Source organism: Cajanus cajan, chromosome 11 (genome assembly GCF_000230855.2).
Source record: "Cajanus cajan strain Asha chromosome 11, NIPB_CcT2T_4, whole genome shotgun sequence".
NCBI classification, from domain to species: Eukaryota; Viridiplantae; Streptophyta; class Magnoliopsida; order Fabales; family Fabaceae; genus Cajanus; species Cajanus cajan.
The window spans coordinates 39,212,613-39,236,584 of record NC_138527.1 but is presented as its reverse complement, the minus strand read 5'-3'; the positions used below and the strand labels follow the sequence as shown (position 1 = coordinate 39,236,584).

General features: G+C 31.5%; 4 protein-coding genes across 4 annotated transcripts; 3 read left to right on the top strand and 1 right to left on the bottom strand.

Moving 5' to 3' along the window:
- Window positions 1–1,050: 1,050 nt before the first annotated feature.
- Window positions 1,051–3,055, bottom strand: LOC109801648 (GDSL esterase/lipase At3g50400). The gene is made up of 5 exons (XM_020362763.3): window positions 2,683–3,055; window positions 2,444–2,574; window positions 2,106–2,357; window positions 1,655–1,910; window positions 1,051–1,493 (listed from the first exon to the last, which is right to left on the bottom strand). The coding sequence occupies exons 1-5, from the start codon at window positions 2,939–2,941 to the stop codon at window positions 1,264–1,266; spliced, it is 1,128 nt and encodes a 375-aa protein (XP_020218352.1). The 5' UTR covers window positions 2,942–3,055; the 3' UTR covers window positions 1,051–1,263.
- Window positions 3,056–7,574: 4,519 nt separating this feature from the next.
- Window positions 7,575–11,076, top strand: LOC109800898 (Zinc-finger domain of monoamine-oxidase A repressor R1). The gene is made up of 5 exons (XM_020361815.3): window positions 7,575–7,939; window positions 8,015–8,248; window positions 9,444–9,527; window positions 10,279–10,408; window positions 10,503–11,076. Exons 1-5 carry the CDS (start codon window positions 7,665–7,667, stop codon window positions 10,905–10,907), a joined length of 1,128 nt encoding a protein of 375 aa, XP_020217404.2. The 5' UTR covers window positions 7,575–7,664; the 3' UTR covers window positions 10,908–11,076.
- Window positions 11,077–13,667: 2,591 nt separating this feature from the next.
- Window positions 13,668–16,127, top strand: LOC109801454 (cytochrome P450 CYP82D47). The gene is made up of 2 exons (XM_020362527.3): window positions 13,668–14,773; window positions 15,373–16,127. Exons 1-2 carry the CDS (start codon window positions 13,811–13,813, stop codon window positions 16,000–16,002), a joined length of 1,593 nt encoding a protein of 530 aa, XP_020218116.1. The 5' UTR covers window positions 13,668–13,810; the 3' UTR covers window positions 16,003–16,127.
- Window positions 16,128–19,869: 3,742 nt separating this feature from the next.
- On the top strand, window positions 19,870–22,324 carry LOC109800773 (cytochrome P450 CYP82D47). Its single transcript, XM_020361639.3, has 2 exons — window positions 19,870–20,929; window positions 21,526–22,324. Exons 1-2 carry the CDS (start codon window positions 19,982–19,984, stop codon window positions 22,153–22,155), a joined length of 1,578 nt encoding a protein of 525 aa, XP_020217228.1. The 5' UTR covers window positions 19,870–19,981; the 3' UTR covers window positions 22,156–22,324.
- The last annotated feature ends 1,648 nt before the right edge of the window (window positions 22,325–23,972 follow it).

Below are 23,972 nucleotides of genomic sequence, written 5' to 3'. Positions count from 1 at the left end.
ATTTTAGAGTATTTTTTTTGTCAAAATTCTTGTTATGCTAAATCACAAGTGAAGTGTTTTTTTATATGTGATAATATAATTATATATAAGTTCATTTTATAATTCGACTATACTATTATAGATTAAACGTAACAAATGAATTCATTTATTCATTATTCATTTGACTTATTCATAATAAAATTTATTTAATCGATTAATTACAATAAAAACAAATAATAGATCAGATTCAATCTATTTATTTAATTTTATGAATGATCATTTATTATTTTTTTAAATTTATTAGGTTATAATATAAAATATTTATTAGATTGAAGTTTTAAAAACTATTTTGACATAAAAAAAATCTTATAAATTTTAAATGACTATGTAATAATTACTGTAATGACTTATAAAAAAGGATAAATGAAATATTTTAATTTTTAAAATATTACTTTTATGAATATTTTTAATATTTATCCATGAAAAAATTGTTAACAACTAGATTTGATGAATTTTTTTTACTTTAAATGAATTGAATGATTTGATGATTAGATTTTTATGTAAATTTAAGTTGATTAATAAATTATTTTTATTCACCTATAAAATTTTCCAATTCATTCATTTGTCACCGGCCAGACTGTCCCAAACCCGTAATAAACCAAAATGATCGTTGAGTTAGGACTCAATTTAATACCTTTACTTATAACACTTGTACAAGTATAACACCAACTAATTCCACCACAATCCATCAATAGCTGAATTTTTTAATTGGTTTGATTTGCTGGTAGTATGTATGTATGAAAAATATACTTTATTGAAAGAGATAATATCTACTTTAGTAATTTTTTTATCTTAAAATAAATTCGTTTCCCACTATTAATCCAAAGAAAAAATAAACAAAGAAACTACCAAGAGGGGCAGAAGTTGTTGAACAAAACTCTTTCACGTGTCTTTATCTACACAAGTAAACCGTCTCCATCAACCCACAAGAAAAAAGAAATAATTTAATTTCACTTGTAACGGGTAATTTAATTTATTTAAGCAAGGCAGATTAAGAGTCAAAGACCAATGTCAAACTTTAACTGGTAATAAGCAAAATCTTGAAACCATGCATACGTTACATAAGGAAGCAAACTACGCTTTATAAAATTGACATTATGTTGCAATTGAAAAAAAAAAAAAAGAGCATGAACACCTTTTCGAAGCTACAGTGACACTTTGACATATAATTGACAAAAAGAGGAAATTGTGTGGAGAAATTAAAGCATGCAAATAGATCCATGATCAAAGATCCCATAGTTGTTTAAGATTGATCGGAGATATGTATCTCTTGTCTCCATCAATAAGCTTCTTGGCAAGTATTATGTTGGCAGCTTCACTTGGGTGGTATTGGTCCCAGAACACATGCTTGTCCCTATCTGAGCACAAGCTAGATGTAGGTACACAAGGGATTATCCCTGCAATCTGACCCCCACTTCCAATTCCACAGCAACCCTTGCTTGCTGTTGTGAATCCTGCAAAACAATGTATATTAAATAAACAAATATTAATAACATACGTTAGTTGAGAAATAAGTTACCCATTAATTGCACATAACTATTTAATGTAATATTATCATATATGAAAAATCGGGGAGCATGAAAATTACATAAATGCATGTGATCTAAATTATTACCATATTTGTGATAATTTATAATCAGTTCGGACACTAAATCATAGACATTTGCCAGGACGAAGGTGGCTCCAGGGAGGTTGTCATTTAGCTCAGCAACCAAATCCTTCAATCGAGCATTGTATTGGGTTGCAATATCGTTAGCCAAATCCACACAATCATCATCATTCAGCTCATTTATAATCCTCTGGTAAGGTATGCAGCCTATTGGGGCAACGTTGCTGATCACAAACTTCCGAGCATCCAGTTGGTAAAGCCTCTATCATTCACACATACATAGATACGTACCCAGTTTAATTAAAATGTCAAAAGCTAAATCATTAATATGTCTAACAATTTGTAAATAATATTAACTTTGATATCATTTACAAACTGTTATCAATTTAATAACTGGACTAGTGTTCCAAAGAGATAAAAGTTCAGTTAGTTAATTTTAATAGATTAAGGTGCATACGTAAAGTTGGATCCTGAAATGATTGATCATGTCGTCGACGAAAGCATCCGGGTTTTGAGAAACTCTCACTCCAGTGGAAACAAAAGGAAGAAGATAATTGTTCAAGAAATCATTGGACCCAACAATGATGGAGAACAAGGATTTCTTCATTATGTACTCTCTCGCCTCCGATTCACCACCTAGCAACTTGTTAATTTGTTTTCTTGTTACGTTGAAGTAATCTATTTGAATATCCATTCCGATTCTATTCACCTGAAAAAATAAAGAAGTAACATGGAACCATTATGTTGCACGATACACATCATGAATTCATGATTAAAAAAGTTAAAAATACTGACAAATAAGCTTCCTGTTGCATTCAGGATCCCTCCTCCTCCTGAAGCATAATTGACTCCATTAAGTATGGCTTTCCCAGTTGTGTTTGGTGCCAAATATGGAACAGCATAATTTGGTTGTCCCAATTCCTCTCCTGAAAGATTAAAAAGACCAAAAAAAGGTAGAAACGAAATGATATAATAAAAGGTTAAGTGTGTAGCTAGAATCAATGACAGGTAATAGGTGACAGAAAAAAAGTTACCAACAATATCACTAATGGTTCTTCCATTGGTGAAACGGCCAGTAGGGTTTCCTCCAGAGGCCTTGAAATCAATTCCGTTGGGGGGGACGTTTGCCTTGGAAAGAGTTGAAAGATAGTTGTTGTTTCCTGCATCTACCAACGAGTCCCCAAAGATGAAAGAAGCTGCTAACTTATTTTTCTCACCAGCAGCATTTCCTTGAAAGCTCATGTTAACTAGCAAAAGCAAAAGGGCCAAGATGTGATGATATTTCAATGACATGGCTTTTATGTTTTACGAGTTCTTAGAAGCACTAAATCAGATGAGAAGCTTATAAGGTGCTTTCTTTCTTCTCAAGAGAAAACTTCTAAGCTTATTTATATTCTATAATCTATGTGCTTTGACCCCTTTTATCGTATTATTTTAAATAAAAAAAAATGGAAGTGGACATTTTGAATAGTATTTATTTTTCATGTGGTAGGTCATCAACATATGTGCATGTGCAGGTTTCTCAACGTGCTGTTGGTGTAAGGTGGCCTCTATCGGAGATTTTGTTTTCAGCAAGAAACTAGTCCTGCAATTCAAATTTCAAAGTCACAGGGTGCCTTGTGGTGACGTACTCAAGGTCAAGAAGATTCATGGCACACCGTTGAGGAAGAAAGTTCTGGGCATTAATTAGCTAGATTTGGTGTTATTTGGTGACCATAACTAAAAGCAAATTCACATTCAGAACTTATAAGTGATGCCTATTTTAGTTCGTCGTGTAATATTACAGCCCATCTGCATCCAACAACTGTGGACTTATTTGACACTGTTAAGATAGATAAGACAAAGTATAAATTCATCTAAAATTTCTTTGATACAACGGATCATAAGTCACAAGCCATATATTGATTTTCATTTTTGTAATAAGTTAACATGATACGATAAGAATTTAAGTGTTTAAACCTTAAATAATACTTTATTTTTAAAATTAAAGTATATTTAATAAAAAAATTACAACAATATATTCAATAATGTTAAACTTCAAAATGATGTCTTTAATTTCTAATATGAAATTTATTACAAATTAAATTAGTATAAAAAATAATAATATATATTTTTTCAATTTAACCGACTATACAACAATATATTTGTTTGGGCATCCAGGTTACGAGTTATAAAAGAGAAGACGTGACAAAAGGAAAAAAAAAATAAACTTTCTCAAAAAGTTTATTTGAATTAAAAATTATCATACACTTAATAATGTAATATTATAGATCCCAACATTAAGTATCTCCAAATAATTTTGATCTTTTATTTATTATTTTATTTATAAAAAAATATTATTATATTATATTAATAGTGTGTTTGGGAAATATTAAATAAATTCATTCACTTCAACTATTTTTGTAGGAAAAAGTTATTTGGAAAAAAATTGTTTGAGACAACAATTAAAATTTGTAAACAGTTTTTTTCTTGAAAATAAATTGTTTTTACGAAGTTAGAGATTTCAAATTTATGATTATTTTTCGTCAATTTTTTCCTTATAAGTTGATTTATTACAAAAAAAATGATTTTTTAATCCAAAATAAATTAAAATTGCTATTTTGGATCTACAATTCCATTTCGTTTGGAAAATGTGGTCACATGTTTGATGTAGTATAAGTGATAAAGGATAGTCATATCAATGAGGTAATTTTGCACAAAGTATTATCATTAATGGGTGGTTTTGTAATTTCTTATGGACACAGACAACGACGAATCCACGTACAAACATGTTTGTGGATGCTGTTGCCCCGACTAACTTTTTAATTTTTTTTAATATATATAATATTATTTTATCTTTATTTAAAATCTAAAAATAGAAACAAAAAGTTAAAAATAAAATTAAAAATTTATAAAATTATATCTGAATTTGAGTCTTGTTATAATTATCTTTGTGTGAGAAGAAAGATTTAAAAAAAATATTTTAATATGTTATAAAAATTAACAACAAATTACATGTTTCGGAAGAAAAAAAAAATTGTTATGCATTTAAATTGTAAATCAAAATAAAAAATTATAAATTAATAATATATGTATTTTAATTAAAAAAAACGTAAGTCGTTATTAACCTCTTTTTGGATATTTTATATTTTTTTCTATTTTATTTTTACTTTTTCCAATTCTATTTATATTTTGAAATTTCTCTCTATTTCTAACATATTTTAAAGTGTAGAATGGTGAAATTGAAAAAAAAAATTCTTCTTCCATCTCTACTCCTTCATGTTTTAATAGTTAAACTATACATTTAAAGTGATCTTTGAGGTTAGTGTATTTAAAGTTATTATTTTTTATATTACTTTATTTGAATTATTTTTTTATTTTCAATGAAAAATTTAGTATTTTAATTTTTATTTACTCATTCTATTTTTATGTTTAGAATAAACATTGTATGTTATGAACATTACATTAATTAAAATTATATTTTCAAGTTGAATTATTTTTTCAAGTGATTGATCAACAACTTCAAGAGTTAAACAACCGTTTCACATATGCAAATACTGAGTTATTTCCTTGTGTAACATGTTTAAATCCAAGAGATTCATTTTTTGCATTTGACTGGGAGAAGTTGATTCGTTTTGCTCAATTTTATTCTTCTGAATTTTCTCTAGTTGAACTTTTGACATTAGATAACCAACTTGAAAATTATTTCACAGATGTATGTTTTGACAGTATTTTTTCAAAATTAGAAGGGATTGGTGATCTTTCTACGAAGCTTGTGAAGACATGAAAACATGTTGTATTTACTTTTAGAGCTAGCCTTGATACTACCAGTGGCAACTACATCAGTTGAAAGAGCCTTATCTGCTATAAATATCATCAAGAATTGGATGCGAAATCGTATAGGAGATGAATAGTTAAATGATTGTTTAATTACTTATATAGAGAGAGAGATTTTTGATAGTATTGAAAATAAGCAAATCATTCAATATTTTCAAATTATGAAAACTTGTAGAGAACAATTATGATTTTGTATTTGTCTTTATAGAAATTTTATTTTTATATTTTAACAAATTTATGTCTTTAAATATTGTCTCACTATTTAAATTTTATAGATCCGTCACTGAACACAGACATTCTAAGTATTTTAATCTTAAGATTTTTCATTATTTGCATATGATCTTTTCTTCTCCGGTGTCCATTTTGTATGGACTTTTAATTTAGAATAGGAGTGATTATTTGGCATTAACTTACTAATAAATTTATTTAAACAAAATTTTATTTTATTCTAACAATGACCAATATTAAAATAATTTTTCCTTTCTTGTGAACCAAACAATGAAGGATTATCTTCTTTTTTTATTAAAATTTTTCTCTTTTCCTCTTTTCAACCAAATAAAATTTCTAATTCCATACTTCTTATATATTAAAGTCTCTTATCTTTTAAGTCAAATAGACTGAAAAGATGTATATTTATTTCACTTAAGAAAACTACTATGATATATGTGATTAGTGTTAGAAACATGTTAAAATATTAAATAAATTTGTATTTCTTAATAAATTTGAGCTAATAATATAATTTTTTTTAGATAAATTATTGTTACCATTCATGTAAAGAGGATACAAAATTTTGTGTACATATTTTTTAACTCAATTTTACTTCTATAATTACTTTAAACTACTCACATTCTTTTATTAAAACTATTAACTATTATTTAATTTTTATTATCTTTTATTAATTTATATTTTTAAATAAATATATACAAATTTTAAAAAAAATCAACAACAATAACAATCATATATACATATATAAATAAAAAATTATTTTGAAATATGATTTTTTATTTATATAATTACCATAACTATTTTGAATGAGATATTTAGAAATTATTTTTTAAATAAGTGTATTTTTAATTATTTTTCTTCGACATATGTGTTTTTTTTAAAGAATTTTCTTAATTTCTTAACTCTTTTAATTTATTATTTTTGTTTATAATTAAATTGTAATATTTTAAAAGTGTTAATAATTAAAAAAATGCTTATATATATCATATATATTATAAATTTTAGACTAATTTAATCTTAAATTATTGTTTTTATTTATTTATCTTATTTTTATTTGATAATGACATTTAATAATTTTTAAATCATTTATACTTTAAATAATTACTTATTATTATTATTATTTTTATTTTAATAGAAAGATATGAAATATTTATTTTCCTTCGGATATAATTATATTGAATAAAAGTTTTATATCGCTTCTAATAATCATCATTATATCCACTTTTATGTGAATAGATTTATGTTTATCATTATTTTATAAGTTAACTTTTAAAATTATTCATAAATAATTATTGTATCTTTATAATTTTCAAAGCTACACAAACCTTTTCAATTATTCACTATTAACTTAGATGAGAGATTCGTTTACTTCGAAAGTAAGTATAATAATCAATATTTTATATCAAATTCAACTATTAAATTTAAAATTCTTGATACATAGATTAAGTTTGCAAATTTTTAAAAAATTTAAAAATTATTTGATACTTCATTTTATTGATTCAAATTAACAGATAATTATTAAGAACTTTAAATTCAATAATTAAATCGTAAAATTTAATATAGAACATGAATTATTGAATAAATAAGTTTAAATAAACTTACTTTTTGAGTAAACAGATCATTTTTATTAACTTATACTCAATTTTAATTATTATTTTTTTTAAAATAAAATATACAATAACACAAATGATCTCTTTTCCATTTGTTAAAATATAAATTATTTATCATAAATATAAAATAGTTTTTATATTATAAATATCTTGTTTCAAATTTTAACTATAATACAATTTATACATTTAAAAATATTTATTTATTATAATTTATAATTATAATAATAATAATAAACATAAAGCTAAAGGTGAAGAGACGTAACGTTTGAGAGAGCAGCATTTTTTGGTTAAAGATTCCCTCCCTCTCATTAGAGACCGTTGTATATTGCATTGTACCATCCAACTCCAATTTCAAACACCGCACCATGCCCGCTCTCCCAAAGCGAACCCGAACGGCGGAGCCCGCGGCCGTGGGTACCAATGAAACGCCGCACGAACACAAGATGTCCGAGTACGAGCTTTCGAGAGAGCAGAGAATCCGCGAAAACCGCGAGAGAATGGGAAAGTTAGGCATCTTCGACCTTTCCCTCACCCTCAAGCTCAACACCAAAAAATCTTCCAGATCCTACTCCTCCCACAACCACAAACCCAAAATCCCTCCTTCTCTCAACCCCTCCGCCCCCGTTCGCCGCTCTTCCAGGTTCTCATCCTTTCCAACACCGTCATTTCATTCTTATTTTTCTTTTGCCCTAAAATTGGAATCCTGCCTTTGCAGACTGCAGAATGTAACTCCCGTTAGTTACTCTGAAGCTCCCATCAAGAAAGCCGAGTTTGTGGAAAATGGAAGGGTCGTCATCGAAGAGGGTTCCAAGCCTGAGGCTTACACTGAAGAACACGACAAGCTGCTCGGAAACACCGACAAACCCTGGACGCTCTTCGTCGATGGCGTTGGGAAAGATGGAAAGCGAATTTATGATTCCGTTCGTGGTAAAACTTGCCATCAGTGCAGGTTACCCCAAAAGCACTAGATTAAATTATCGTTCTATTATCAGTGTCTTTGGAATAGCTTTATGGTGAGATAAAATCAATTAACTTTTTACAATGAAGCTAAAACAACAAATAGTTACTATCATCTTTTTCATGGTATCGTCGTGATTTTGCCTCGGAAAATCAATTCTCACCTGTATCCAAACACTCTGTGAAATCAAAAGTGCTACTGCTACCATGATACTCTCTAATGCACTATATTATTAGTTGCTATTTTTTTTAGAAATCACAAAATCATTAGCCATGATGTGGAGGGTAAAATAGTAGTGTTTTTGATTGTTAATGAGTGGTTGGTTAAGGTGTACTTATTGTCTGTCTGCCATCATCTTGTGTCTACTATTTGTTTAAATGTTTGAATACCACTTTCGAGACTTGTTTTGCAATTGCGGGTAACATGACGCCCATTTTTGCGTTAAAATAAAATACAACTATCTTTTTTATTGTGCACTCGGGTAAGATGCCACTATGTCTAAATGTTCTCAAATGTTTGTTTACTTGCTGTATGCCAGAAAGTAAGACATCACCTTTTTATTTTATTCATTTACTCGGTGTTAGTTGGGGCAGGCAGTAAATGTAATTCTTCGGTTTACAGCGGAGCTTGGTGCTTCCTGTTCCGGAGTCTTTGCTTTGGGAAGGACACGTTATGTGGTGTTTTAGATAGTGCTGTTGTCTTGTGGAATAGCAGAGTAATAATGATTTGGTGGCTTTCTTAGGGTTCATGTGGCATCTGCACTATACCACTTGCTTAGGTTCTTGTGATTCCTAAGTAGAAACGGTCATAGGTAGCCCGTGGCCATGCTAGTGCCGAGACTGTTAAATGTGTAGCCTATAATTAAGGGCACTGACTTGAGTGAACTTGATTCCTAAAATGAAATATATGATGGAGCCTAGGCCTCTGGGCGCATGTAGAAAGACACCTTTTTAGTTTTAACTTTTATGCATTCTTTCTACATCTTTGATAGCTATGCAAAAATTATATGGCCATGCTTTTGATAAATTTTGGCTTTTCTCTTTTCTTGTGATCTTTGCAAATAATTTTTTTTAATGATATCTCATTTATTCAATGAATTTAGTTTTATTGTCTATCAGTCTTCCTGATTTTGTTCATTTTCTTTTGTCAATGAACTTGCTCATTGGATGAAAATAATGTTTCATAGGCAAAAAACTCTTGGTTATCGTACACATTGTAGTCAATGCAATTTGGTCCAGGGGCAGTTTTGTGGAGATTGCTTGTATATGAGGTATGCCTTCTAGAACATGTTTCTTTCCTCTAACATCATGGTAAGAGATGCTGCAGTCTCCTCATTGTGCTGATTTGGTAGGATTTTATAGACAAATAAGGATAATATTGAATGGTTGATACCCTAGTCTTGAATTGTAAGCGGCAGTATCTTTTTGCTGAGTAGACAAATATTGGATGATTTATGATTAATTAATAGTATAAAATTTTAACAACTGATCATGCATGCCTATTAAACTCTCTGAGAAATTGGCCTATCATTGCTCAATTTATGTTATCTTCAGGATAGTGTGAAACTAAGACGTTTATGGTTGATCATTTTGTTAATTAAGCTATTGTATAACACTCCTTTGACAAATAATTGATAAATTGTTTTCATTGAAACGTATAACTAAAGTTATGTTGTCTGTTAATGATTCAAGATATTATTAAAGGCTAATCTCACACGTGCATACATAGCTGAAACTGTTTTCAGGATTGATGCACATGTTTATGCCAAAGCCCAGAAACATATCCAAGAATTTCCTAGGTTATGCTTTGAATATTTTTTTTGGAATATTTTATTAGTCAATATGAAATGCACTTATTTACCATGTAAATTCAGTATATTATTACACTTAATATTTAAGAAAATTTCCTGGTAATCCATTTTTATTGCTTGTTTTATTTTGAACAGGACCCCATCGTTGCAATTTATGATTTCCCATGATGCTCTGATCTCAGTGCTTCTTTTCTGTTATCCTCTTTTGTAGATATGGGGAGCATGTGCTTGAAGCCTTACAGAATCCAACTTGGCTATGCCCTGTTTGTCGTGGAATTTGCAACTGTAGCTTATGTCGTCAAGCTAAAGGATGGGCCCCAACTGGCCCTTTATATAAAAAGGTTACTTCTGATTCTTGACCAAAGTTTGGCTTACCATAAAGTTGTTTCTCATGAAATTGAGTTGAAGCTAAGCTCAAATTTCTCCTTATTTTAGATATCAGCATTGGGTTACAAATCAGTTGCACACTACCTTATTCAAACCAGGCGCTCAGTAAATGGGGAGAAAAATGCAGATGCTTCCAACCCAGTTTCAGCAAAAAGGTCACTACCGTTCTCTGATGTGGACGACAAGAAGTCTCCTGAGGCCAATGAGAATCTGGGATTATTGAAGCCTCTGGCTGAAACTGAAGGTGATGGTGCTGAGGTTTCAGCAAAGAGATCGTTGCTTTTCTCAGACGAGAAAGATCAGCCTGAAAAAGTTGAGTGTTCTGATACCCCGAAACCTCTTCAACTTAAAAAAAACAAGTGTTCTGATACCAAGAAGCTGCTTGCTTCTTCCTCCAAACCTAGCTCAGACAGTATTGCTGGAAGACTTAGGTCCAGGCTCAAAAAACCATGAGAGTTTTTTTTTTCTTTTTCCAATTTTAACCTGGGATATACGTGCTTACTTTCCAAGAAAACATTACATATTGAGATAGCTGGGGTTGGTAATTTGGCATGAGAACCTTTTTTGTCAAAGTAATGGTAATATGTTCTGGTGCTTTCATGCATCACTTTTCTTTTTTAAACGGAGTAATATCACGCGTGTTTCTCTTTTAATTTATAGTACATCTAAGATCCATTAATTTGAAATTTCTAACATGTTAGTTAAATCCTATACCAACATATTAGCTTTGCCAAGTGGCCAATTTTCTTGTCATGCTCGTTGAGTTGTGCATGAGTACAAATTTGGAAGATAATCAATGTCAATGCCATTGGTTTCATCCCCAGATCCAAAAGCTACCCAGATTAGCTTCAGTACCAGCTTGCGATCATTCTTCAAACTCATGTTTTCAAACATCTTCCATCAAGAGTTGACATGTTCGATCATAATGTAGAAGTGAAACAAAAGTCACTGAACACGTTAAGTGCATGTTTCAATTTCAATTGAGAGAGCTCAAAAGTACCTTGGTTCTCTAATATAATGTTTTCCTTCATTTTCGGCATTCAAATTTGCAATTGTGCATTAAAATTCATAAAAGTATTTTTCCAACTGTTATTAAACAGCCTAAATTGCTGGTATTGTCGGTAGTTCAAGGTTAGACGGTCTGCGTGCTTGAAAATGCATCAATGGAAGGAAAAATGAGATTCAATTATAGCGCTCCTAGAGATGTGCACTTCCGATGTTTGCTTAACGTGAGAAATACACATACTTCCAAACAGATATAGCCGCCCTTAGCAAACAGCTGCTGGCGGAATGGGTTGGTGATCATTTGTATGCATCAATGTTTTGCTTCGAAGCCACACAATGCAAGCGGATAATCTGTTAATTCATGTTTATTGTTGCATACATTTTTCATTTTCCAAGATGCCTTTTATAGAGTTGACTTTAGAGATTTGTTACATATTGGAAAGCCATGAAGCAGATTGTATGATATAACTATTATATATCTCGCTTCTGTAGCATACGAAAGGATTTCCAGCATTTGTGTAATGTCATTGCTCATTTCGTGTTTTTTTATATGAAACTGATAATATATAAAATTATTGTTGCTCAACTTAAGAAGGAAAATGACAGAAGCAAGATATATAATAGTTTTTGGATAAACTTTTTTTAGAAGAATCTCTAAAATTTAAAAAAAAATAGGAAGAAAAGAAAAATTAAGATAGAATTAGTCTCTATAAGCATTAATTTGTAAACTTTTCTCCTTTTAACTTTTCTTATACCTTATTTTAACTTACACTTAAATTAGCTTTTATTTATTTATTTATTTTTTATTTTATAATGTGAAGTTTATAATAGAACAAGATAAATTAAAGTCAATCACGAATCAAAATTATTGGAATTATGAATTATTTATCACATTTCAACACAAATTTCTATAAAAAGATAAAATATAAGAAAAATTAAATTAAATGCGAATGAATTTAATTAGGTGTGTCATTGTATAAATTAGTTTTGTAGATAGAAATTTATTTATTTATTTTTATAAATATTTTTCAAAAAAATTATTTAAATATGTCTTAAAAATGAATTCACTCTAAAGAAGTTGGAAAACCCAACGGTCTCTACATCCAATATTGTTTTCCTGACCATTTTTTTTATGAACATTGTATTCACCCCTTTTATATAGCATCCAATATTATATAGTGTTACCACCGCCACTGACAGCAACACCATGAAGCAGAATGTAAATGCAGAAGAGGTCAACCGATATTCTGGTACCGGTAGTGCAATCAACCAAATTACCATATCGTAATGATAGTGGTAAATACTAAATACTATCTTATTCATCATATAATTTCCATAACCTTCTAGACCCCACTCGACCTTTTCGAAAAATGGTTCAAATACTGCATGTGGTGCCGGTCCATTTAGCTAAGAAATATTTTATTACGATAAGAATCATCACAATCTGCAATGAATATTCAAATGTTACTTTCTCTAGGGTGGCCTAAACTTAGGGCTGTTGCTCGGGTGTCCTCTTATTTGAAGGGGTTTTGGTGCCCCTCAGTACAAAAGTTGAGTTTTTAGGGACAATAAGGTAAATTGATAAATTGATCGAAGGCTATCAATTTACCTTATTGCCCCTAAAAACCCAACTTTTGTACTGAGGGGTACCAAAATCCCTTCAAATAAGAGGGCACCGGAGCAATCCCCTAAACTTAGTGGGCACTTCTAAATTGCAGAACCTCAGCAAACCTATCTTCTCAAATGAGAGAAAAAGACAAAATAATCTCTCAACGAAAATAAAAAATAGAAAGCAATACAATAAGCCAGGTGAACATTTGGTCCGAAAATATTCAATCAGATGTTTATTCATGTTCTGCACTTACACTCGCATATATGCGGAACTAGCTATAATCTTTCTCATCGAATTCATGTGAATCCGTTAGTCAACTTTAATATTTCAAGATGCCGGGTCAACTTTTGCCAAGGAACTTTAGTTGCTCGCATACTTTCATAGAATAGTACCAATTGAATATAAAAAATTCATCTGAAACAAAATTTAGATGTGTCATCAAATCAAATACTATATAGTAATTTTTCATCGTTAAGTTATTGTTAAAGTTAAACTAAGCAGATTTCCGGACCAACCCATTTTTAATTGTTGAAATCTATTCAGTGAAGCAGACTTTAGATGAATCAGAACAATTAATAAATCTGAAACATTTCATTTTTCCTGATCCTGATCCATGTAAAAGTCAAAAAGACAAAAAGGGTACACTGTTCGCTAAGCTAAGCAGTGAGCACTGAGCACAAGGAAAACCGATAATCCAACATAATAAATTCCGGTTGCCCTACTCTTAGGGGCACTCAGCATGGTCATGATCATGGATGTTTTCCAGCTTCAAACACTCATATCAGGCATTCTTGCCTTGTTAGTAGGTGCCTTGGTTTATCAGTTAAAGAAAACACATGGTCCTAATACAAAGATCTGCACTGTGCCACAGGCAGGAGGAGCATGGCCTATTGTTGGTCATTTGCCCCTCTTTGGGGCTAATCAACTAACACACAAAACGCTTGGTGCTATGGCTGACAAACATGGACCAATTTTCACAATAAAACTTGGTTCATATAAAGTTCTGGTGTTGAGTAGCTGGGAGATGGCCAAAGAGTGTTTCACTGTCCATGACAAAGCATTCTCCACCAGGCCCTGTGTTGCAGCCTCAAAGCTAATGACCTACAACACTGCAATGTTTGGCTTCGCTCCTCATGGACCCTACTGGCGTGAGATGAGGAAATTCACATCTGTTGAGCTTCTGTCTAACCAAAGGCTTGAACTTCTCAAGGACACAAGAGCATCTGAGTTAGAGGCTGCAACAAGGAGGGTTTACAAGTTGTGGGCAAGAGAAGGTTGTCCAAAGGGAGGGGTTTTGGTTGATATGAAGCAGTGGTTTGGGGATTTGACTCAAAATATCCTTCTGAGGATGGTGGGAGGGAAGCCATATTATGGGGCTAGTGATGATGATGGGGAAGGTGAAGCAAGGAGGTTTAAGAAAGCCATGAGGGACTTTATGAGTTTGTTTGGGGTGTTTGTTTTATCTGATGCAATTCCATTTCTGGGGTGGCTAGACAACAATGGATACAAAAAGGCAATGAAGAAAACAGCCAGTGAAATAGACACTTTGGTTGAAGGGTGGCTGGAGGAACACAAAAGAAAAAGAGCTGTGAGTAGAATTGGAAAGGAAGAACAGGATGTCATGGACGTCATGCTGAATGATCTGCAGAATCTTAAGGTTTCTGATTATGATACAGACACCATCATCAAGGCCACTTGTCTGGTAAGTGTGTTCATCATGTTATATAGGATAAGCTTTTCCAAAAAAACACTTATAAAACAGAAAAAAAATTTTAAAAAAAAAATCAGAAGAGAAAAATCAGAAAAAAATCAAAATAAATTTCTAAAATTAGTTTATATATGAGTTAAAAATGAGATTTTAGAAAAATTAATAATAGAAATTTTTTATAAATAATACATAAATTATTTTAGAATGTGAAAAAGTTTTTTTTTTCATTTTCCTTTTATATTTTTGTTCTCCTAAAAATATTTTTTAAAAAAATTATCCAAACAAACTCTTAAACAACACCAATACATCACATAGAGATGAATAAAATTGATGTATAATATTTTAAGATAGTAATTTGATTCGTCTATTTAAACCTTCTTCTCACAAATCTGTTTCAATAAAACACCCGTCCTTGGTTTAGAGCACAAGAAAAGATTTAAAAAGGGAACAATGTAAAGAGAAAAAATCGCATTCTGAGATGGTATTTGTGTTTATCTTAACGATTATTGTTAGACCTCCTTGCTATCGGGCATTCTTGGTACATATTGATGCCAAACTTTGAATTCCAACCATGAGCTGGTGTATTTTTGCAGAATCTAATTTTGGCAGGAGGAGACGCCGTCATGGTGGCTCTAATATGGACACTATCTCTGCTACTAAACAATAAAATGGAGCTTAAAAAAGCGCAAGATGAATTGGACACTCACGTTGGGAAGGACAGGAAGGTGGAAGAATCTGATACAAAGAAGTTGGTGTACCTGCAAGCCATTGTGAAGGAAACTATGCGCCTTTATCCACCAAGTCCTTTTATCACCCTTCGTGCAGCCATGGAAGAGTGCACCTTTTCATGCGGCTATCACATTCCTGCTGGCACACGTTTGATAGTGAATACTTGGAAGATCCAAAGAGATGGACGTGTTTGGAGTGATCCTCATGATTTCAAGCCTGAAAGGTTCTTGACACGGCACAAAGATGTTGATGTGAGAGGTCAGAACTATGAGTTACTCCCTTTTGGTTCAGGAAGGAGAGCATGCTCCGGTGCCTCATTGGCTCTACGTTTGGTGCACTTGACCTTGGCTAGACTCTTGCACTCTTTCAATGTTGCTTCTCCTTCAGATCAAGCTGTGGACATGACAGAGAGCATTGGACTCACAAATTTAAAAGCAACCCCACTTGATGTTCTTCTGACTCCACGTCTAGATACTAAGCTTTATGAGGACTAAGGTAGTGATGTTTTCTCAAAATAAGGGCAGGAAGCATCTAGTTCTGAAATAAGGGCTTTCCATCTTGTAATAAAATGCTCAATGGAGCTGCACTGTTATTATAATAATTTTGCTTTTGTGGTTCACATTCACCAAATTTTCCTTTTACCGCGTTGTCTTTTATATGTCATCCTGGCAGAGTACCTAGTTAAAACTTAAAGCTTAAGTTTGATCGCAAGTCAAAGTGACTTATAATGTTGCATGGACCTAGTAAGTCAAGTGCATGCAAGTTCGTGTTAAACCTTCAAAAAGCTATATAATATCATATTATTTACGGCTATTTTGTCCTATTTTAATGTTAAATTTTTTACAAAATTTTTCTTTTCTTGTCATTAAGTCTATAGTAAACAGAGAATATTTAAATAAATAAAATCCATGTACTCAAGAAATAAAATGAAGTGATTCTAAACTTTAAAGTTATGCACGATTGTGATTCTCTAAATATATGAGTGGAAACACACCTAAATGTGCGTTTGTGTTACAAAGCATACGCATACTTGCCAACATGTACAACCGTGCCCTCTCTTAAAATGTCCTTGAATAACAAACACACTTCTATCATTAATAATAAAGCATGGTTGTGCTTGCTTATAAGCTTATTTCCTATTTTAATAAAGTGCATTCATGTTATTGAGTATAATCGTGCTTAATAGTCTATCTTAATTTTTATTATAAATAGTGATGTGTTTGAACCATGTTATAATCATTTAATTTTTAATTTGAATTTCTTTTATATATTTTTTCTATCTCTCTTGGATTGTGGTGTAATTGTTCCTCGTAAACTTCTAATGTTAAATTGAATGAATTCCATTTTTGTTAATTGTAATATTATTTTAATATTTTTAATTCTTATCTCAGTTAATCGAAAGTGCATGATCAAATTCTTTTGACTAACAAAATTTTAAAATAATTGAATTATGGAATTTCGTATCATCAAAATATTTTCTTAATTTCTAATTGAGTTAAATTATTAACTCACTTCTATGTTTTAATGTTTTGTTTTACGAATAAACTTAGAGTCTTCTTAAAATAAAGATTATTGACTTCTTAAAATCAAAGGGTTGCAATTTCAAAAATAAATTGAAGATAATGTTTTATAATTCATAAAATTCATCTCGTAGGAAAGGGACAATAAGTCACGACCTCTGGATTTATAGTCTATGAAGCATCACTATGCTTCCAAATTTAATAAAGCATATCCAAGTTATTGAACATGAATATGTTTGATGAGACTTACAATTGTGCTTAAAAGTCCGCACTAATTTTTTACTGTTAATTATTGACAACCCTTTGATTTGAAGCAACTGTCTTTATTTTAAGAAAATCCTAAATTAATCATAAGAAGTTTATTAGTAAAAACAAAGGATAAAAAATCAAAAACAAATTAATAAATTAATTCAATTGGGAATTAAGAAAACATTTTGATTATGTAAATTTTTAGAATTCTATTATTTTAGAATTTTGTTGAGTAAAGAAAGTATGATCATGGATTTTTAATTAACCGGGATAAGAATTGAAAATACTAAAATAATATGACAATTAAAAAAAATTCATTCAATTCATCATTGAGAATTCACGAGGAACAATTATATCACCATTCTAGAATAAGAGAAAAAGAGAAAAATATATAAAAGAAACTAAAACTATAAACTAAATAATTACAATGATGTTTGGATATCAATATTTATAAAACAAAATTCGGCCATGCTTTATTAGATCAAAAAACACGAGGTTCTTTATTGCATATTCGTGCTTTATTAGTGGTTGGAGTGTGCTAGTGGGATGTTCTAAGGGGGCACGACCATGCATGTTGGCAAATATGCTCGTGCATACATTCAAACGCATTGAAGCACAGTTATACATAAATAAACACGATTGTGAATGGCTTCAAAGTTTAGAATTGATCCATTTTATTCTTTAAATGCATGAATTTCATCCTTTTAAATATTTTTCTTACTTATTGTATATTTAACAAGAAAACTAGAAAAGTAAAATTTTGTTAAAATCTTATCATTAAAACAGGACAAAATAACTGTGATTTTAAGAATTTAACATCTCGCTCATGCTTGATTGTGAGATAAAGCTGAAAATAGAATGTTAATTGTATAGAAGAGACAAGAGGATGGTGATTGGTGATTGAAAATGATGGAAGTTTACCTAGAGGGTTTAAAGATAATTTGATAAGAGAAGAGTGATGACAAATTACATTTGCTCGTTAAAAAAACTTTATCCTCAGTTACAAAATATTATTTGGTAGTGTTGAACTATAATCCTTAATTAGTTTTTATATGATATATAATTAAATATAATTATTTTTTTTATAAGTTAAAAATTTAAGCACATACCATGCCATAGTTGATTGAGATCGAACATTTGGTGATACTAGACTAATACTTTTTCACGTATTAAAACTGGTGTGGTGGATGACAATGCTAGCTGATGCAGACATTCACCAAATGGTCGTTGAAAGAGACTAAAGCACGAGTAAAATCGAATTACGTCAATCATTTGTCAGCTGGAATTAGAGCAAGCCTGCATTTGATCCAATTCACATTGAGCAACCTGAATAGACCAGACAGGCTCAAGTCACACCCTTACACAAATGATATATGCACCAATGAGGTTAAATGGACGCATGCATTCTTATGTAACTAATCTGTCTTTATTTATGTTTTAGTCCTGCAAATAAAACATTTCTTTTTAGAATATATATATATATATATATATATTAATTTTCTTTTCTTAATTCCTATAGTTTTAAAATTTTTATGTGTTAGTCCTTATAACAGTAAGTAAAAAACAAAAGTTATATGTATAAGAATTAAATAAATATATATTGGTAAAAAAAAAGGACTAAATATTTAACCAAATGATTTTATACTTTCTCCTGTCATTTTTTTTATAAGACAATTTACTAATTTACTAATTTAGAAAATTAGTTAATTTAGTTACTAAATTAAATTAAATCTTTTATTAAAAAATAAGTATATTTAACATTAGTGAATCATTTTTAATTCTTTTTTAAACATTTAGCTCTTTTAACATCTTTCATCAATAATATATTTATTGGTTTGATTTTTGTTGGCTATCAAAGCAAAAGGAAAATTAAGGTTTCTAAAATTCTTTTCATACAAAACAAAGTTAGACCCCAAAAGATTTCACATTTTAATTATTGATTATAGGAAGAAGAAAAAAGCTCATAACCAGTGGTAAATTTGTAAAATAAAAATAATTAATAAAGCAAATATTCTAAATTAGTTCTTATAAAAAAATGACCAAGAAAAACTTCTAATTTAGTTGTTTTCAATCGCTAAGAATCGAATTCTCATGTACCCTACTAAGCTAGACCTTTTTTTTAGCACCTCTAATTTTGTTTTTATAGAAAAAAAAAAAAAAGACTGACAAATATTGTAATCACATATTTTTTGAATTTTTATATTAAATTAAATTATTTTTAATTAATTACTCAATCAACACATTATTTTCTTTGATCAATGTTAATAATAAGCACAAATAATAAAAATATTTTTTAATTTAATACTTTGATATTTGATTTTGATCCGTAATAAAATAATATTTAGTTAATAAAAGTTACAGATATTATTAATTTTAGTCTTCATGTAGAATATGTTATTTATTTTTTTTTTTTTTAAAAGTTATTACACTGATAAAACAATCCACCGATTAAGTGCATGATTGGATTTCTATTTGAGGAGCTTCAAACGGATAATCCCAATTTCCCAAACACGAAATGGACAAGTAAGTATGAGATATGTTCGGATAAACGTATGTTGACATTTAGTTTAACGTTTATAGAAACACACGCTAAGCCTATCTATCTTCCATTATGTTCCACTCATAAAAACAAAAGAAAACATAATAGGCGCACAATATATAGTTAATTTCTTTTGTTCAGCTTAATTTTATAGTCAACAGGGTCATGGCAATGGATGTTTTCCAACTCCAAGCTCTCATTTCCAGCATCATTGCGCTGTTAGTTGTGGTCTTCATTTATCGCTTAAAGAGAGTACCTAGTGGTAATACCAAGATCTGCACTGCACCTCAAGCTGGAAAAGCATGGCCAATTATTGGCCATTTACACCTCTTTGGGGCTCACCAATATACACACAAAACACTTGGGCTTATGGCTGAGAAACATGGTCCTATTTTCACTATAAAACTCGGTTCATACAAAGTTTTAGTATTGAGTAGTTGGGAGATGGCGAAGGAATGTTTTACTGTCCATGACAAAGCATTCTCCACCAGGCCTTGTGTTGCAGCCTCAAAGCTAATGGGCTACAACTATGCCATGTTTGGCTTCACTCCTTATGGCCCTTACTGGCGTGAGATGAGAAAATTAGCTACTATTGAGCTACTCTCTAATAACAGGCTTGAACTGCTGAAGAAAACAAGAACATCTGAGTTAGAAGCTGCAATAAGAGAGCTTCACAAATTTTGTTCAAGAGAAGGTTGTCCAGAGGGAGGGGTTTTGGTTGATATGAAGCAGTGGTTTGGGGACTTGACGCATAGTATTGTTCTCAGAATGGTGAGAGGGAAGCCACGCAGTGATGATTATGCAGAAGTTGAAGCAAGAAGGTACAAGAAAGTTATGAGGGACTTTATGAGTTTGTTTGGGGTGTTTGTTTTATCTGATGCTATTCCATTTCTGGGGTGGTGGGATATCAACGGATATGAAAAGGCCATGAAGAGAACTGCATGTGAATTGGACTCTCTTGTTGAAGGGTGGTTAGAGGAACACAAAAGAAGAAGAGCTTTGAGTGTGAATGGAAAGGAAGAACAGGATTTCATGGATGTCATGTTGAATGTTCTGCAGGATGCACACATTTCTGGCTATGATTCAGATACCATCATCAAGGCTACTTGCCTGGTGAGTACGTGTTAAGAACTTTAGCTATCTTGTTTTCATGGTTGCTACTATAAAAACTTGTATCTGATTAACATAAACCATATAATGGGTGGACTCTAAGAAATTTAGGAATTTGCAATATATATCTCCCAAGTCCCAACTAAGTACTTTACGCCTTTGATTGTAAAAGAATAAATAATTAATTATATCCTATCATACAAATTAGATGACTTATAAACATTAATAACTTTTGGAGATACATAAACCTCTGTTAAAGAAAGTACGTGATGCAATCACAAACTATTATTTATGATTAGTTGTTGACTTTTAAAATAAATAAATAAAAATGTATATTAACAATGATATTTAATAGTTGACGGTGTAAAACTTTTACACTATCAGTCATGATTGTTAACTTCATATGTTTACGAGCATATGTAAACTTAACCCTGTTCACTTCTCCAAATTTGTGTTCTGTGATCCAATCTGATTCAGTACAACATTCTTCTTTTAGTTAGAAGAACATGTCATTTTGAGCATGACTTTTCTGTTTGTCTTTGACATGTATTTTTGGATTCCAACCACGGGCTAGTATATCTCATTAATTATGTTGGCAGAATCTGATTTTAGCAGGAAGTGACACCACCATGATTGCTCTAATTTGGGTGCTATCTCTGCTACTTAACCATCAAATGGAACTTAAAAAAGTCCAAGATGAATTGGACACTTATATTGGGAAGAATAGAAATGTGGAAGAATCTGACATAATGAATTTGGTGTACCTCCAAGCCATAGTCAAGGAAACACTGCGCCTGTATCCACCAAGTCCTATTATCACCCTTCGTGCAGCCATGGAAGATTGCACCTTCTCTTGTGGCTACCACGTTCCTGCTGGCACACATTTAATGGTGAATGCTTGGAAGATTCACCGAGATGGTCGTGTTTGGAGTGACCCTCATGAGTTCAAGCCTGAAAGGTTTTTGAAAAGCCACAAAGATGTTGATGTAAAGGGTAAGAACTATGAGCTAGTCCCTTTTGGTTCTGGAAGGAGAGCATGCCCTGGTGCCTCACTGGCTCTGCGTGTGGTGCACTTGACCTTGGCTAGACTCTTGCACTCTTTCAATGTTGCTTCTCCTTCAAATCAAGTTGTGGACATGACAGAGAGCATTGGTCTCACAAATTTAAAAGAAACCCCCCTTCAAGTTCTCCTAACTCCACGTCTAGACACTAGGCTTTATGAGGACTAGATTATAATAAGATAGTTTTCTCAAAATAATGGCAGAAACAGAAACCCTATATGTTCTTTTCATCTGTTAATAACAATAACATGTTTAATGGATCTGCAATGTAGTACAATAATTATGTACTTATAGTTATGATTCACTTTTTAATAGAGCTGCTTCGTATTATAATGACTCTAGACTTGTGGTTCAAATTCACCAATTCTGTTCTCTATCTACAAGTATCATTTATTTATGAGTTCAAATGCTGATATGCAATCAAATTGTAATTGCAAGTTGAGGGACTGGGTAATTAACAGTGATATACAAATGCAAACATCAACATATCACTTTAGCGTGTGAAAAATGAATCGAACATTATACCTAGATCTTGTGATTGGTAGCGTGATGTTGTTTTGCAATGGGAATTCACAATTTGATATGATATTTTATACTTTATACATAAGGTCTATAAATTTACTTTTGATTATCACCTAAAAAATCTTCCACCAAACTTTGTGTATGCTTATTGTTTTATTCTACTTGTATCTCAGCAGTGATGATTGACACCAACAATATGCATATTTCTAGCACATCTTAATATTTGACAATTTGTGGAAGGAATGTTTGTTGTTACTCCTACTCAGTAATATATGTATATACGAATAGAATTCTAGTCATACTCATAGATAAGACTAGTATTATTGTCATTTGGCGTTTGAAATCGAAAGATTTTTGGGCCTGGAGGAGAGTGTAGGCAATGTTAGATAATCTTAAATTTTAGAGATATCCGAGTTAGTTTATCTGTTTTATTTGTTTCAGTTTAGATAAGATATATAGTTTTTGATAAGATTTGTTTTGATAAGATATTTTGTTATCTTCTTGTTAATTTGGTACGTTGTACAATGACTATTTAAAGGTCATCTCTTATTCAATAAAAAGTACAGTGAGTTGCTACGTTCACCCAATACTAGTATTGCAAACGCTGCATCTTCAAAGGAAGCATGGAAGATCTTGGAGGTTGCGCACAGAGGTAACCACCGTGTCAGACAGATCTGACTTCAAACTCTCCGAGGAGAGTTTGAGTGTTTGAAGATGGAGGATAAGGAACAAGTATCCGAGTACATAACTCGGGTGGAGAAGTTGGCTAACCAACTCGGAAGGAATGGGGAGCCAATGCCAGCAAGTAGAATTGTGGAAAAAATTTTGAGATCATTAACAGATGATTTCGAGAGTATTGCATGTGTAATTGAGGAGTCAAAGGACTTGTTAGTTCTCTCAGTGGAAGAGCTCGCTGGGTCACTCGAAGCCCACGAACAAAGGAGGAGGAAGATGAAGGGTACTCTTGATCAAGCATTACAGGCGCAACTTGATTTGAATGAAACTCGGAACACCCAGGGCCGAAGATCAAGTGGACAAGGACGAGGTGATCAAGGACGAGGCAAAGGACGAGGTGATCAAGGACGAGGTAGAGGACGAGGTGATCATGGAGGTGGACAAGGACGAGGTGATCGTAGCCAAGAAAGTCAGCCAAGGTCGGAGGTGGAATGTTATAAGTGTGACAAACACGGCCACTACGCAAAGGAATGCAAATCGGCAAATTGCTACAACTGTGAAAAATAAGGTCACATAGCAAAGTATTGTCGAGTTAAAAGTCGAAGTGAAAAGAAAGAGAAGAATCTTCTCACAGAAGAAGAGGACGAGGAAGAAGGAATTTTGATGATTACGCAGAGCTCGGAGACCAAGCTACGTCCGAGTTGTGCCTCCGAGGTTGAGCTAAACTTGAGTTGCGTGGAGAGATCAGCAGTTGAGCTTCCAAGCTCAGATGAGAAGTCAGAGGCCGA